The following is a 14,505-nucleotide window of genomic DNA, read 5'->3' as shown; positions in this document are numbered from 1 at the left end:
AGCTGCTGCACAGAGAGTGAAGAGGGCAATAGGGAGTAGTTGGCCTTGACTGAAGGACACACACACACACACACATGCCTCTACTATCAGCTACTGTACACTGTTGTTATGGACTTTACTCACCATTATTGTAAACCAGCAGTGGAGATATCAAAATTGCCAGATCATAGACAGAAGCTATGACATTATCAGTCCTACCCAATTCTGTTAAATATTTACAAGATTTTAAATAAAGAGACACAATGTACTCTCCAAATAGTGTAATATCCTGAAGGCCACAATGTCTGACACTTGATCTCACATTCAGTGTATGTGCAACTTACTGGTTTAGAACCACACCAAATCATAAAACATAAGATAAAAGACAGGATGGTGAAATAAAACAATCAAAGAGCTCGTTAAACTTGGAAACTGCCCCTTAAATATGCCATCAAAATCCAAAATAAAATGTGTTAGTGTCAGATTATTACATGGTCCATGACCTTGAACTAAGGCATGCTGTGGTGCCACCGAGAATGGCATACCATAGTGATTACTCCAAATGTTTACTGTTTTTTTTGTTTGTTTGTTTGTTTTTTTTTTACCCCTGTGATGCACTTTACTTAAAATGCAAAGAATTTAGGATTAAAGACTTAGAGTATCTTTTGCTCTGTAGTACTTGCAGAATAAAATGTTGCTGCTGGAATAAAATGTTCAGTTGTTTTAAAAGTGATAAAGAAAAGGATGTTTACTTCCACATGACACAAACCAGCGGAGTTTTGTCAGCCCTTAATAACGACTGGGTGAGCCAATTTAAGCAATTCAGCATAAACAAGCACAGTCGAGCAGAACAGCATGATAACATGAACAGCTCACAAGATAGAGGCTCTAGTTACTGAGCATCACTGTTTCCTCACTTAGCTCATTAGTGGTGTAACGTACCACAAAAAAAAAAAACCCTTCTCTAAACAATATGATGAAAACATTGTAATGAACTAGGTATGGCCATAGCTTGTGCAAGGGTAGATCGTTCACTATGACCAGCCCTTGACAGTAAGTTATAGTGTATGATTAAAAATAATAGGTGCAATAAATTGCATTAGTGGAATTATTTTTATGCAAATGACCTATATAAATAAATAAAAATACATAGACAATATGAATTGAAACATGTACTTTATTTGCCTTAACTTAAACTGTTACAGATAGTAATAGCTGCAATATCTAGCATTATATCTTTACATTTAAACATCAATTTTATCAATAAATTTACATTGACAATAGAGCTGAGCTGTGCTTATAAAAGAGGCACATTGCTGGTTTTGAACATGAATTATTACATTTTCATTTTGTATTGGTGTGAATTGGTACAGTTTTTTAATCAAAAGACATAACATAAATGCTATATTTATCTGAATTGGGCGTTCCTTGTGCAAGTCCATTAAGTCTAGATCTAAACACTAAACCTTAACGAGATCCATGACATATTAAAATAATGCAGGTGTTTTGGTTGATTTGCCAGGTTTAGAAACAAAGCTGCAGGTTGCTCCTACATTAGCAATGCGAATGAGCAATGTGAAGAAGGAAAGCTCATTGTGTTCAGGATCCAGTATAAATATTCACACAAATTTGATATTTACCTTTTATTGCATAGGTTAAAACAACAGGTCTTGATAAACCAAAGTAAACAAAATTTAAAAATTATATGTGTGTATGTATGTATTTATATATATATATATATATATATATATATATATATATATATAAATGCATATTCCGACTTATTGACTATGGGGATAAATGTCAAATTAATAACGTTATTTGTATAATCATTTCATGACGTTGTCTTAAAATATTGATAAAAGAGTTAGATATTAATATTAATACTTATTGAATTAATTGAAATCTTTTCTTTTTGGACTTTTTGGAGCTGCAGAATTCTCAAAATGAAATATGAAGAAACAGACAAAATGTTTTCTATAAATCCCTTCATTATCTCAGCATAGCCCATCACATAACCACAGAGACTGATGTCTAATAAAGAACTAATGGGTTTATAATGAATGGATTTATACAGTTTCAGGAAGGAAGGATGAAAAGTCAGATTAATTGCAAAAAAAAAAACAACCTCATCATATTGCACAACCACATGGGTAATGTTGCATGGATCCAGTGGAGTTGCAGTGGAGAGGTTAATTTAATATCATCACGTCCGAAGCATACCAATAAGTTGAGAGTAGTCCTGGGCTCTTGACGAACCCCAAATGTCATTGATAATTCTCCTGAAAGTCCCCATTCTCATAATGTGATGGTCCTCTTTCATCTTCCTCCTGCGTGGTCACGCCTCTTTTCTTTTTCCAGCCCTTTTTGCGGCCAGCTGAGGTCTCTGTAGTCCCGTAAGACATTTTCTTGCTGGTGGTGAGGGAGCTGTCAGAGTTGGGCTCCATCTCCTGAGCAAGTTCGTCTTCTCCAATGATGCCACACTTCTCTTCACTAGTGCTTTCAGGGTCAGCCCAGTCTTGTTTTTCACCAGACGCAAAGATGGCATAAAAAATCACACCACAATAATGGACCATGGAAGCAATCACGAACACATTCTGCCATTCCCGACGGGTCTGTTTAAGGAAATGAAAATGCATGGCATCACACAGGACTGTTAATCATAACAGACAAAGAATGTAGCCTGATGCACAGACGTCCTACAAACTTAGTTCTAATTTAAAAATTCCACTACGCCTAATTATTTAAAACATTTATACCTTGAAACTCGTCCTTTGCTGTAAACCACTGTATGCACATGCACTTATCAACAATTAGAGCAGCACCCACTTTGTGTTTGGTCAGTGCTCCAACGATGAGAGGACACACCATACCAGACAGTGTGCCTACGCCGTTGGAGATTCCCATCAGGATACTGGCATAACGGGGCGCAATATCAAGGTGATTCACGTTGAAACCTGAGATTCATAACACCACTTTATTGCTATGTTTTTGGTGGATATGATTAAATAATACATTTTCTGAAGCTCATGTCACTCTAACCTGATATGGCAAAGCCGCTGAAGCCAACTGCTAGGACAAGAAATGAGATGGCTACTCCCCGTGTATGTGAGAATCCCACCACCAGCAGCAATGTGGCTTCCATCCCAAACCCTGAGAGCCACACATTCAGGAAAGGAGCATTGGGTCATCATATTAAGAATTCTTCAACATGTTTCATTGACCCTATTTTATTTTAAGAACTGAGTTTCAGTTAGTGCCAACCTCCACAGTTCATGATCTTGCGCACAGTTGTGGTGGACAGGATTTTATGGCTCCTCAAGAAGTCTGCGAGCTGCCCTCCAATCGGCACAATGATGGTCATCACCATGTGGGGCACAGCTGACAAAATGCCCACCTAAGAGATGATACATTCATATGTTGAATACCAGCTCCCAAGAAAAGTGTTCGCCCTATTGCCAGGAAATTGCAAGTTTGAATCCTAACAGTTTCTCAGCCATCTCTGGCCAGAGACAGCAAAATTGGACATACTGTCTGGGTGGGAGGGATGACATTACTTTCTCCCCAGTAAATTAGAGTGTCACTAGTTAATCATGGAAATCTGTGAGTTCATCTATGTGGAAGAGGGCAGTTAGCACTTTCCTCTTAATGTTCATCTACTATAGAATGAGCAGCAGTTTGAAAACATGCAGTGGCTGGCTTCATGTGTCTCAGGGGAAGCACATGCTAGACTTCACCCTCCCTGATTGGTAGCTGTTGTGTGATCGAGAAGCATTAGCTAATGACTGGGAATCCACAAATGACCATATGGGGAGAAAATGGGGCAAAAGAAATTAATACGATTCAAAAGTTGACCATGTTCATATTTATATTTGTTGAATGAAAGCATTGTTGACCATGTTTAAATGAGTTCAATATAGGAAAAAGGATAAAGGAAAAAAACAGGGCTCACCTTGCTGATGGGGAAACCAAAAACCTCCTCAAAATAAGCTGGCTGGCTAATAAGCAGGAGATAAAAGGTCCAACTGCGGCAAAAGTTGGCCACGATAATGGCGTAGACTGGCATAGAGGTGAAGAACCGTCGCCATGGAGTCTTGAATTTCTGAAGAGAAAACAATCATGGCATCCATGTTTTCAAACATCTGCAGTTGAGTTTGGTTTGACGTTTGGGTTTTGGTGTTGTACCTCAGTAGCACTCATTAAGTTGACCCCTTCTCCAATCGTGGTCTCAATGTATGTTCTTTCTTCTTCACTAATAGTAGGATGCACAGCTGGGCTTTCATAGGCAAGCAGTAGCCAGAAAGTATACCATATGATTCCAAAAACTCCTGAAGAATACAAACATCCAAAAACATTAGTGATGTTTATTTGTGCAGTAAATAAAATGCATGAGAAATATATTACTATACAGAATAAAAATGCAAACATTTTGAATAGTATTCACTAATATTCAACATACTATCAGAGATCACTCCTGATGGAAATGTAATGTGTTATGTAGTTCAACCTGGGATGATAAGCAATGACTCACATGATAATTCAAATGTTCAAAATAGCCAATTGCTGATAAGTGATAAGTGTATTCATATATCAGCTGTCTTCTCTTCATATGATAGCGGTCAATTCCCAGAATAGAATAAGGAAGGTTACGTAAAAACCTGGGGTTAACGTTGGACTCTGTTACTTTTTCTGTTACTGTTACTCATTTGTGTCATGATATCATATTACATGCACTTTTTCATTCCGTTTCCTCCAGATTGCAAACATCTGAGTGAGTATATTCTAAATGCAATAAGAATAAAAATAAAATATCACTTTTACACTGCTATTAGTATACTCCTGTATCCCTTAAAAGTAAGAAATTATACAATGAAGAAACAGCAACACATATTTCATATTGATCAGTTGGTTTCCTTATTCTAAAAGGTGACTAAACATCATGTGATTTTGGTATTTGCTTGAAAAGTGATCTCACCATAGATGTAGAAAACTGAGGGCCAGCCCACATATTGAACTAGCACTCCTGCCAGAGGCATGGCAATCACAGCACCTGCATATGAGCCTGTCAAGCAGAACCCACATGAGAGTAGTTAGTGTGTCACCAAGAGCAAAGCCTGGGATTCTTTTATGTGAACTGTAATTACAGCAAGTCTCCCATGTAATACATTAGGGGCCTCAAATGGTTGCAGACATATCTGAAAAATGACCACAGGTCAGCTATTGCAGTCATATATTATTTTTGTGATGTTACACAGCCCTCATTTTGAAACTGTTGAGGAAGGTGCTATATGAATGTGTTGGGGAAACTCTGCAAATATGTAGTTCTAAATGATTTAGAATGTCTTTTATTGTCATTTCAACCATATACAGCTTGTACAGTACACAGTGAAACGAAACAACATGTACACAACTAAAATGTGCAGGACAGCTCACAAACACTTTTTTTGGAGTAGAATAGCATTTTCCAGCATGTTTTTGGGCAGAGAGGAGTGTGCTTCTTCATTTGTATCAATGAGAGAAGGTCTCCCACATATTCAGAAGGGGCTCACCACCTCTATTCAGAAGCAATGTCAAGAGCAATATAAAGAATGGGTTGTCATGACACCATTTTATTGAAAAAGAAGGATATTTTTAATGGATTTGTGTCTATCTGTGGGGATGGGGGAAGGGGAGGGTGTTGGGTGTGGCGGTCCTGTAATGAGTAGACAAACATCTGCAAAACAAAACAACCTCCCCCTGGTGTTCAACTTGCTTTAATACTGGACATTGACACTGTGTGTAGGCTGCTTAATGACTATCTGAGAATCTATGAATCCTTGCTTTCGTCTCATTTTCTCATTATAAATATGTTGACACATAGGAAGGAAACAGAAGTGTGGGTAAGAAAGTAACATTCACACATGCTTAGTACATCCACAGTTACACCACTTAATTACTTGCACCTCAATATTGTTTTCCATGTCATTAACTCAATGCTGCACAGATCATTTATTAAAAAATCATTTATTGTAGATGTACTTACCACAAAAAGATGTGGTCGCCAGGCGACTTCTTTCTAGTGGAGGAGCCCATTTACTCCACATTCCATGGCAAGCTGGATAGGTGACTCCCTGAAACACAAAAACAGGATTTTCTGACCGGATTTGACAAACTTTATCTCAGCAAATTGAGCTATGTGGGTTACCATCATAAATGCCTTACTACAGGGTTGTAGCCAGGGCAAATTCTTCAGACCTATCTACCACTATATACAGTACAACATTATGTAAATTCACAATTGATATAATGCAGTTTGCATTATACTTTAACATTAGTCTCAGCTTCAGAGGCTCTTCCCCCGGAGCACTGATTATTTGTACAAGTTCATGGCCAGACTCTTCAGAGACCAGAAGGTTGCATTCTTCCATGAATACGTGCACCCGGTTCCAACAAGTAAATACATTTTTCTAACATAATTCAATAATGATATCTTCAGAGCAAGATATAGTCACTGCATCACCACTTCAAAAGTTTTCCCAAAGGTTTGTTTAAAGAAAGCAGGCAAGTAAACATGATACTCTGTTGGTTAGTTTGAGATATTTTTAGAGCAGTGAGAATGTAAATCAGCATTTGTGGAAAATGTGATGAACAAGGTTACGGGGAAAAGCAAGGCCAACCTAACTTCCATTGTTATAGCAGTTGTAGGCTGACTGGCTTATAATATAAGCTTACCATGTTCACTCATTCACATTCATCTTCAGTTACTTCTTTATCCTGGTCAGGGTGTCTATGGTTTAATTTATTTGTTTATATTTTAGGAAATTAAGTTTATTAGAAAATATTGTGTGATGGTACAAACAAAAATAACATCCTGAGTGGGTGGGATTGATCAAGACTGTCTTACAGGAGCTGGCAGGATTGGTCAGAATCCAATCAGGAGTGGTGGTACAGTCCCATGTGCACTTCTAATTTTTTTTGTGTTATTGAATAACCCAGTCACTGGGTCAATCTGACTGCTAGCGGAGATGTAAATGCAGATGCCATCCTCCATCACTATTGCAAGTGTATATCACCTGAATACCTCCATCTGACAGAGATCCTTAGCCAGCAAGGTGCCACAAAACCCCCTCAACACAAACACTAGGATTGTATTGTTAACCTGATGCCACTCCTCTACCTTTACCCCTTATTCAGCAAGGATATTGTTGCTATGGAGAAGTACATGCAGGCACACCCTATGCAAGGATTCATTTGACCCTCTATGTCTTCACCATAAGCTAGCTCCTTCATTGTGAAGAATAAGGATAGAGTATTGGGGCTGTCAGTTGTTTACTGAGGACTGAATCAGGTCACCGAGAAGTTCATTACTCCCTGCACTAGAAAAGTTGCATGGAGCCAGAGTTTTCACTAAACGTGACTTGAGCAGAGTGTATAATCTTGTCTGTATCCAGGACGGAGATGAGTAAAAGACTGTCTTCTCTAAGACCTTGCAACACTAGGAATATGTAGTGATACCCTATGGTCTAGACAACATCCCAGCTGTGTAAAAGAGGTACGCTTTGACATGCCTGACTGGGAAATCAGGCATAGGCTGAGTGAGTATTCCTGCTCATAGAGTGGGAAACAATCCCTCATTTTAAAAACTGAGCTTCAATACCACGGATAAATATAGTAGTAGGTTTATATTACAGTGCTGTGAAAAGGTGTTTGTCTTTTGCACCTTTATAAGCCTGTTTTTGTTACAGCTTCATCGTTTCCCTTGTGGTCTGTCATTACCAAGTCGTTTATTTTGCTCTATGTTCTCTGGTTTTGATCCTTGCCTTTGCTCACTTTTTTGATTACTGTTTTGCCTTTGATACCCTGTTTGCTGATCACTCGACCCTGGACTGTTTTTGACCACGAGTTTGATTTACGATTTGGATTTGTCTATATCTGAATAAACTACATGCTCACCTGCACTTGCATCCTGCTACAACTCTGTGTTCTAACAGTGCCACCTTTAGCAGCGATAACTGTAACCAAACGCTTCAGATAGCTGGAGATCAGCCTTTCACTTCCAGCACTAGGACTTAATCATATGCTTTGGATCATCAACTTGCTGAATAATCCAGCTGTGCTTGAGTTTCAACTTACGGACTGAAGACCGGACATTCTCTTTTAGGATTTTCTGGTAGAGAGCACAATTCATGTTTCCCTCAACTATTGCAGTTGCCCAGGATCAGCAAAGCATCCCCACACCATCACATCTCCACCACCATGCTTGACTGTAGGTATGATGTTCTTTTTGTGGAATTCTGTGTTTGGTTTATGCCAGATGCAACGGGACCCCTGTCTTCCAAACAGTTCCACTTTCGACTCATCAGTCCACAGAACATTCTCCCAAAAGGTTTGAGGATCATCAAGGTGTGTTTTGAGAAAATTCAGACGAGCCTTAATGTTCTTCTGGGCTAGCAGTAGTTTTCACTTTGCCACTCTTCCATGGATGCCATTTTTGCCCAGAGTCTTTCTGATAGTGGAGTCATGAACAGTGACCTTTATTGATGCAAGAGAGGCCTGTAGGTCCTTTGAAGTTGTCCTTGGCTCTTTTGTGACTTCCTGGAGAAGTTGCTGTGCTCTTGGAGGAATTTTGGAAGGTCGGCCACTTCTGGGAAGGTTTCGTATATTTCGGGAATTAGTAAATACATTCACACAGGCCCAGTTGGTATTGGATAACTTTTTTGCTTCAATAAATAACATTATGCTTTAAAAAACTGTATTTTGTGTTTACTCAGGTTGCCTTTGTTTTATCTTAGATTTTGCATTAAATTCTGAAACGATTTAGTATGAGATACACACAAAAACAGAAGAAATCAGCACTGTATATACATCCTGCTGTATTCCCAGAACCCCAGAGGAGCACATAGGTCATGTGAAGTCTGTGTTGATGTGACATTTGGAGCACAGGCTGTACACGGAGGCCAAGAAGTGTCAGTTTCACCTCTCTACTAACTTCTTTCTAGGATATAACCCAAAATATTCATTCACAAACAGATAAGTTTCCAAAGTTTCAACTTCCATGCTAACACCACTGCTGCCATTGTGCTTGATATAGTATCTTAACCTAGCCTCATAACTCTACAACTGCCTTGTACAGCTGTATTGCATCCTGGAATTTAGAGTACAAAGCTACTGTCTCCACTACTTCTGTGTTGGATGATGTTGAGCATCACTGAACAATAGTTTAGGAAATAGTTGGGTTTTTTTTGCTTTTAGGAGCCAACAGCAAAATCTGACCATTACTCCATTTGAGATCTTTGAAAGTTTTTTCTCCTGTTAAACACCATTGTAAATGTCCCAGCAATGTCTCCCTGTCCAGCAACTAACAAATTAGCACCAGAATCACTTAGCACATCACAAATATTTCACTATAAACACATTTAATATGCTTCAGGGTGGGCTTTTCATTTAAAATCTATGAAACTATGAAGAGACTATGAAAAGCACAATCCTTTCCACAGATCTGAGTCTAACTGCTAGTTTAGATCTGTATTATTGTCGTTAGTGTGTTTAAATACATTTCCTGCTTATTATTAGTTACTGCTTTCTGCTTGTGTTGTGTTTATTTCTTGCTTTTGCAGTTGAGTCTTACTTTCTTCTTGTTTTCTAATTTTCTTTTGTTCTGTTTGTTAATTATATGTGTCTTTCTTTCTTAATGTCTATATTGACATTATTGACTATACTGACAATAAGATAAAATGCTGAATTTATATAAAATGCCAAACTTTTAGATAATTATTTAAAATCAATCTAGGCATTGTAAATAGTCCTGTTTAAATTCAGTAAAATACTTCTAACGTAAGATACTTTTGTACATTGCCCTGGATGGAAAAAAAAATCGTGGACTAAGCAGAGCAATTAAAGATAAAGTGTGGACTCTTCTGAATAAATGTGAAAGAAACAAATGATTAAATGTCCTAATGCACTGACCTCCACCAGTCCCTGCAAGATTCGTACGAACAAGACACAGCCATAGTGGACCCTCGCTGCTGACGGGATGAACATATTTAGAATTGAGGTCAAGAAAATGGCAGCTCCAAACACCCTGAGAAAACATGGAGAAAAACAAGTTTTGAGACATTTTTATTTTTATTGTGTTGAAGATGCATACTTTTTACATTTAGTACAAATGTTAAGTGATGAGTATGTGCAATATCTTATTATTATGAGTATGTGCATGTCTTATGTCTTATGACTGTTGAATAATAAAGCTAGCTCATGGTGAATGAGTGACATCTACAGTTTAGATTTGACTATGAACTTTGGCAACAAATATGTCTATAACCAAGTATGAAATAAAGAACAGCAATAAAGCCTTTATGAAGGACATTTTGGAGGACATTTTGTCCACCGCTCTGAGTCATACAGCAGGGAGCCATTTTCTGATCCATTCACTGATTTTTCTCATCATTTACCTCATCATTTTTTTTTCTGCTTTCTCCCCCACAAAATCATGTGTAAGTGACACTTGTAATATTCTAGAGGCTGATGTTTCACGGAGAGATCTGCGACAGGATCTTTCATTATTAACTCTGTCAGCCTTGCGTCCTCTTTTTCCTGTGAGGCTTTTATTACAGGAGTACTATCACACCTCTCATCAACACACCACACTGCTTTAACCCTTCCAGCCCTGACCAGGCATTTGTTCTCCCAGTAATCTGGACATAAATAGTGTATTGTGTTATATGATACTAATTAGTGACTCATCTTTGACCAGACTTTAAGTGCCCTTGCTATCAGGGAAGATAACCAAGTTTCATGCATCAGCTACCTCTTTGCCTCTACATGGACTGTGGAGCAGTATGCCAAGAGGATTGTGCTCACCTGTTTGCTGCTAGCTTGTTGGAAATGAAGCCTCCAGGGATTTGAGTAACAATGTAACCCCAGAAAAATGAGCCATGTATCAACCCTACTGTCTCAGGGTCCCAGTTAAACTGGGCAGGCTGGAAAATACGTATAAAATAACAAATATTAACATATGTAGTGATCAAGTACAATATCTATCACAAAACACAGATCCCGATTCATGAATAGAGAGACAGAAAGAGCAAAAAAGTGATAGTGTTTAGCTATTCGTATTTCCCTTTAATCAGACCGCAGGAAATTGCAGTACTTAACTACACCAAAGCTCATTTATAAGATTTTCAGCTAAAATCAAAACCAAGATAATCTCTTGTCGCCTCAGCTGAGCCGGTTAATTATTTTGTCTTCTGCATTACAATTGCAGCCTTAATTCATTCAAAGGGATGTGGTCTTAAGTCAAAACGTTCTGCAGTGAAAAAGTGATGGGAAATAGATATATACGTTCATAAAGAGTATTTGCCCTTGTTTTTGGTACAGGAGGTAACATTACCACCTCACAGCTCCTGGGGTCCTGGTTTGATCCTGGGCTCAGGTTACTGTCTGTGTGGAATTTCACCTGTTCCCTTGTCCACATGGGTTTCCATCAGGTTCACTGATTTTCTCCAACCTCTCAAAAATATGCTGGTATGTGAATTGGCTAGTCCAAATTGCCCTTTTGTGAGAATGTGTGTGTGTGTTCATAGTGCTCTGGAATGGACTGGTATCACATCCAGTGTGTACTCCTGCCTTGTGCCCAGTGAATTCCTGCCTGGATATATAGCTACCCTGACATCGATATAGTGGTTACTGAAGATGAATGAATGAATACATGTTCCTTTATCACCTGCATCACAGCAGTTCCGTTGATGTACACCGTGTTGTTGTTGACCATTTCCACAATGGCCACACCCAGATTGCAGCGGATACCAAATGAGATACAGAAACCCAGGCCACTGAGAATGGCGATGATGTAACGCTTGGGCAGGCCGAAGCAGCCACAGTCGAGCAGCGGTGGGCTGCGGTGAGAAGCTGACACAGGCCTACCATCTTCCGTTAGCTCTATTGGCGCATCCTCATCCACATTGGTGCCATCAATCTTCCTGCAGAAAGGTAGAAGAGACATGAGACATAAAAAGGAAGCTGATGTATGCCATCAGTGAGGTCAAAAGGTGACCAAGCATGTGGCTCCAGGAAGGTCATGGAGTGGATCTTTCGTCACACACTCCCTTTTATTCACATGTGCACCTGCTCCAATATGGAACCTCCATCTTGTCTCTCATGCTCCATCCAACAGCTATGACTTTCATGATGTCTACTCTCAAATGCACACCTGAGTTCATGTCTCTCAAAGAAGTGAGAGAATTCTCTGAAAGTTTAATGGAACTACTATAGCAGTTTAAAATGTTTTTTTTTTTTTTTATGAAGCGCCCCAAAGCTCTGGCCTTTCTCTCTACTTATGTTTGTGACTTGCAGTTTTGTTATTATGGCGATTCATCAGGATTATTGGAAAGACTGAGAGGCTCAAAGCTTTCACAAGGTCTGCTTTAGCTCACAACTCACAAATGGCATGAACACAATGACAAGCATATAAGGTTGTACTGTTGTCCCGCATTTAATCCTCAAACAATTATATAGCAACAGATCTACTGTTCTGCAGATCTTTGATCTACTGATCTACGCAATGAGAACCATATGGAGTACTTAACAAATGATATAAAGGAGACAATGAATATTTACTTCAGTGGCCGATGAAACATTTTTACGGTTACAGGTAACAACAGTTAACTGCCTGTCAATACATGATAGTGTATAGTTCTGGTACAGTTTGTCAGACAATCGATGAAAAAAATGAACCGTTGATTTTTAGATTGGTATTTTGCAATATACACAACATACTATTATCTTCACTTAGTAAGCTTCACTTGTATAGTGCTCACTATATTTTTTCCAAATGAAATATTTAACAATATCTGTTCAAATAAAAATCCATAAATAGGGGATTCCACTTTAAATCTTGTGGTTTAAAGACAATTTCAGCAGTTCCAGTTGCAGAATCCTGCAGCGCCTGAACCGTGTATGACAGAATATTACCTGAGCACAGGAAATTATTCGCTTAATCTCTTTTATCAGTTTGTCTTATTTTTGACAGTGATCTTCCATTCATATAATGATTCCAAGTACATTACACTTCTGTGAATATGTGTCAGTGTTTCAAAAGCATTACTCTATGAGAATCATTACCATACACTATATTTATACATAATGTGTACATAATATAGAGCATACTCAGTTCATATTTTAGACAGTAAGTTAATCATGTTGATCTTATAGGTACCTTCTAGTCTCCTGCGATCTAATAAATCAGAGGAATATCGCCAGTAATCAGAAGATTAGAATAAACAGCATGAAAACTAAGAACATAAACAAACCAAAAAATTTTATAGTTAAAAATCAAGACTATTATTCAACACAAAATAGAATAGAAGCATGAATTCAAATTTTGTATTACATTTGGTAATAAAGAGGTTCACAATAAAACTTTCACAGTAGTCTTCTAAGCAGAGGTTTTATTTTGACAGTAAAATATGCTGTCGTAAACTTTTTTAAACAGAAAAGCAACATTTAGTGTTTTTCCGATCTACACATAAACACCTTATTGAACAGGCACTTCCTCATTAAGTACACTTACCTTTGCAGGTTCCCCATAGAGTCGCCCACTGCATACTTCATCTCCTCCTTCCCCGGCTTCAGCACCTTCTCCTTCAGTCCCGTAAGTCCTCCGAACGGCATCTCTTCTTCCCTTTCACTGCTCTTCTACAAACCTGGGTCCCTGACTTGCTCTGCTTTTGCCAAATAGGCAAGAGGTCCACTAGGCATTAATGCTCATCCTCTCCTGGTTGGGATGGTGTGACTGAGGTGCATTGGAGGGGAGGTGGGATGCTGCGCCTTGATGGCACTAACTGGAAGTGCAGGAGCTGAACACGTAATGCTCTCAGACGTCCTCAGCAGTCCAGGGTTCTCTGTGAACTGGTTCAATTGGCATGAGAAGCGACTTGAAAAGCTCCAATTTGGCAGAATAAGTAAAGGGCAGGGAAGTGTTTTGCCCTCACTGAACTATATCATCGTGCAGAACGCTTCAAGACACTAAAGACCCCATGGAATTCTTTCCTTTTCACAGCACCAACAAATAGCAAGGATACCTGCATCCCTTCCAATCCTCACTCTACAAGGCTTGTCCCATTTAGAGCAGGTCAGTAAGATAGGCAGCCTCAAGTCATTAAAGATTGAAGGCAGAGTTAGGCAAGCAGGCTCAGTGTTGTATGATATGAGCAGGTGTAACTAGATACACAGAGCTTTCTTTTCTCAGACTCATGATCATTCTGTGTTAGTGTAACAAAGCCATAGCAGGTTAAAGAGTGTCAGCACCAGCAATGACACACCAATGTGAGTGTTCACAATGCAGGTGCGAATCACACAGAACTCTAAAACATCTCAAATGAGAACATCTCAAATGAGTCAGTCTACAAGGAGAGGTTTTCAATTCAATTCATTTCAATTCAATTTGATTCGTATAGCTCTTTTAACAGTGGACATTGTCACAAAGTAGCTTTACAGTTAATATATAAATTCAGGATACACATTTTAAATGAGAAAGCCAGAGGTGATGGT

General features: G+C 38.7%; 1 protein-coding gene across 1 annotated transcript; it reads right to left on the bottom strand.

Annotated features, from left to right (window-relative positions):
- Positions 1-1,892: 1,892 nt before the first annotated feature.
- On the bottom strand, positions 1,893-14,505 carry slc17a8 (solute carrier family 17 member 8). The gene is made up of 12 exons (XM_053622909.1): positions 13,526-14,505; positions 11,681-11,936; positions 10,819-10,937; positions 9,925-10,039; positions 6,002-6,089; positions 4,955-5,041; positions 4,165-4,307; positions 3,932-4,081; positions 3,244-3,376; positions 3,022-3,132; positions 2,809-2,936; positions 1,893-2,594 (listed from the first exon to the last, which is right to left on the bottom strand). The coding sequence occupies exons 1-12, from the start codon at positions 13,624-13,626 to the stop codon at positions 2,247-2,249; spliced, it is 1,779 nt and encodes a 592-aa protein (XP_053478884.1). The 5' UTR covers positions 13,627-14,505; the 3' UTR covers positions 1,893-2,246.

The sequence above is a fragment of the Ictalurus furcatus genome, chromosome 4 (genome assembly GCF_023375685.1).
Source record: "Ictalurus furcatus strain D&B chromosome 4, Billie_1.0, whole genome shotgun sequence".
NCBI lineage: Eukaryota > Metazoa > Chordata > Actinopteri > Siluriformes > Ictaluridae > Ictalurus > Ictalurus furcatus.
This window is presented reverse-complemented; position numbering and strand designations above follow the sequence as displayed.

Bases quoted from the DNA above. Each gene is read 5' to 3' on its own strand.
- slc17a8 (XM_053622909.1), bottom strand. From the start codon at position 13,626: ATGCCGTTCGGAGGACTTACGGGACTGAAGGAGAAGGTGCTGAAGCCG. The intron at 10,938-11,680 runs GTGATAAAGGAA...CGTATTTTCCAG, and splicing joins ACGGAACTGCTGTGATGCAG to CCTGCCCAGTTTAACTGGGA. The intron at 3,133-3,243 runs GTTGGCACTAAC...TGTGGCTCTCAG, and splicing joins CAAGATCATGAACTGTGGAG to GGTTTGGGATGGAAGCCACA.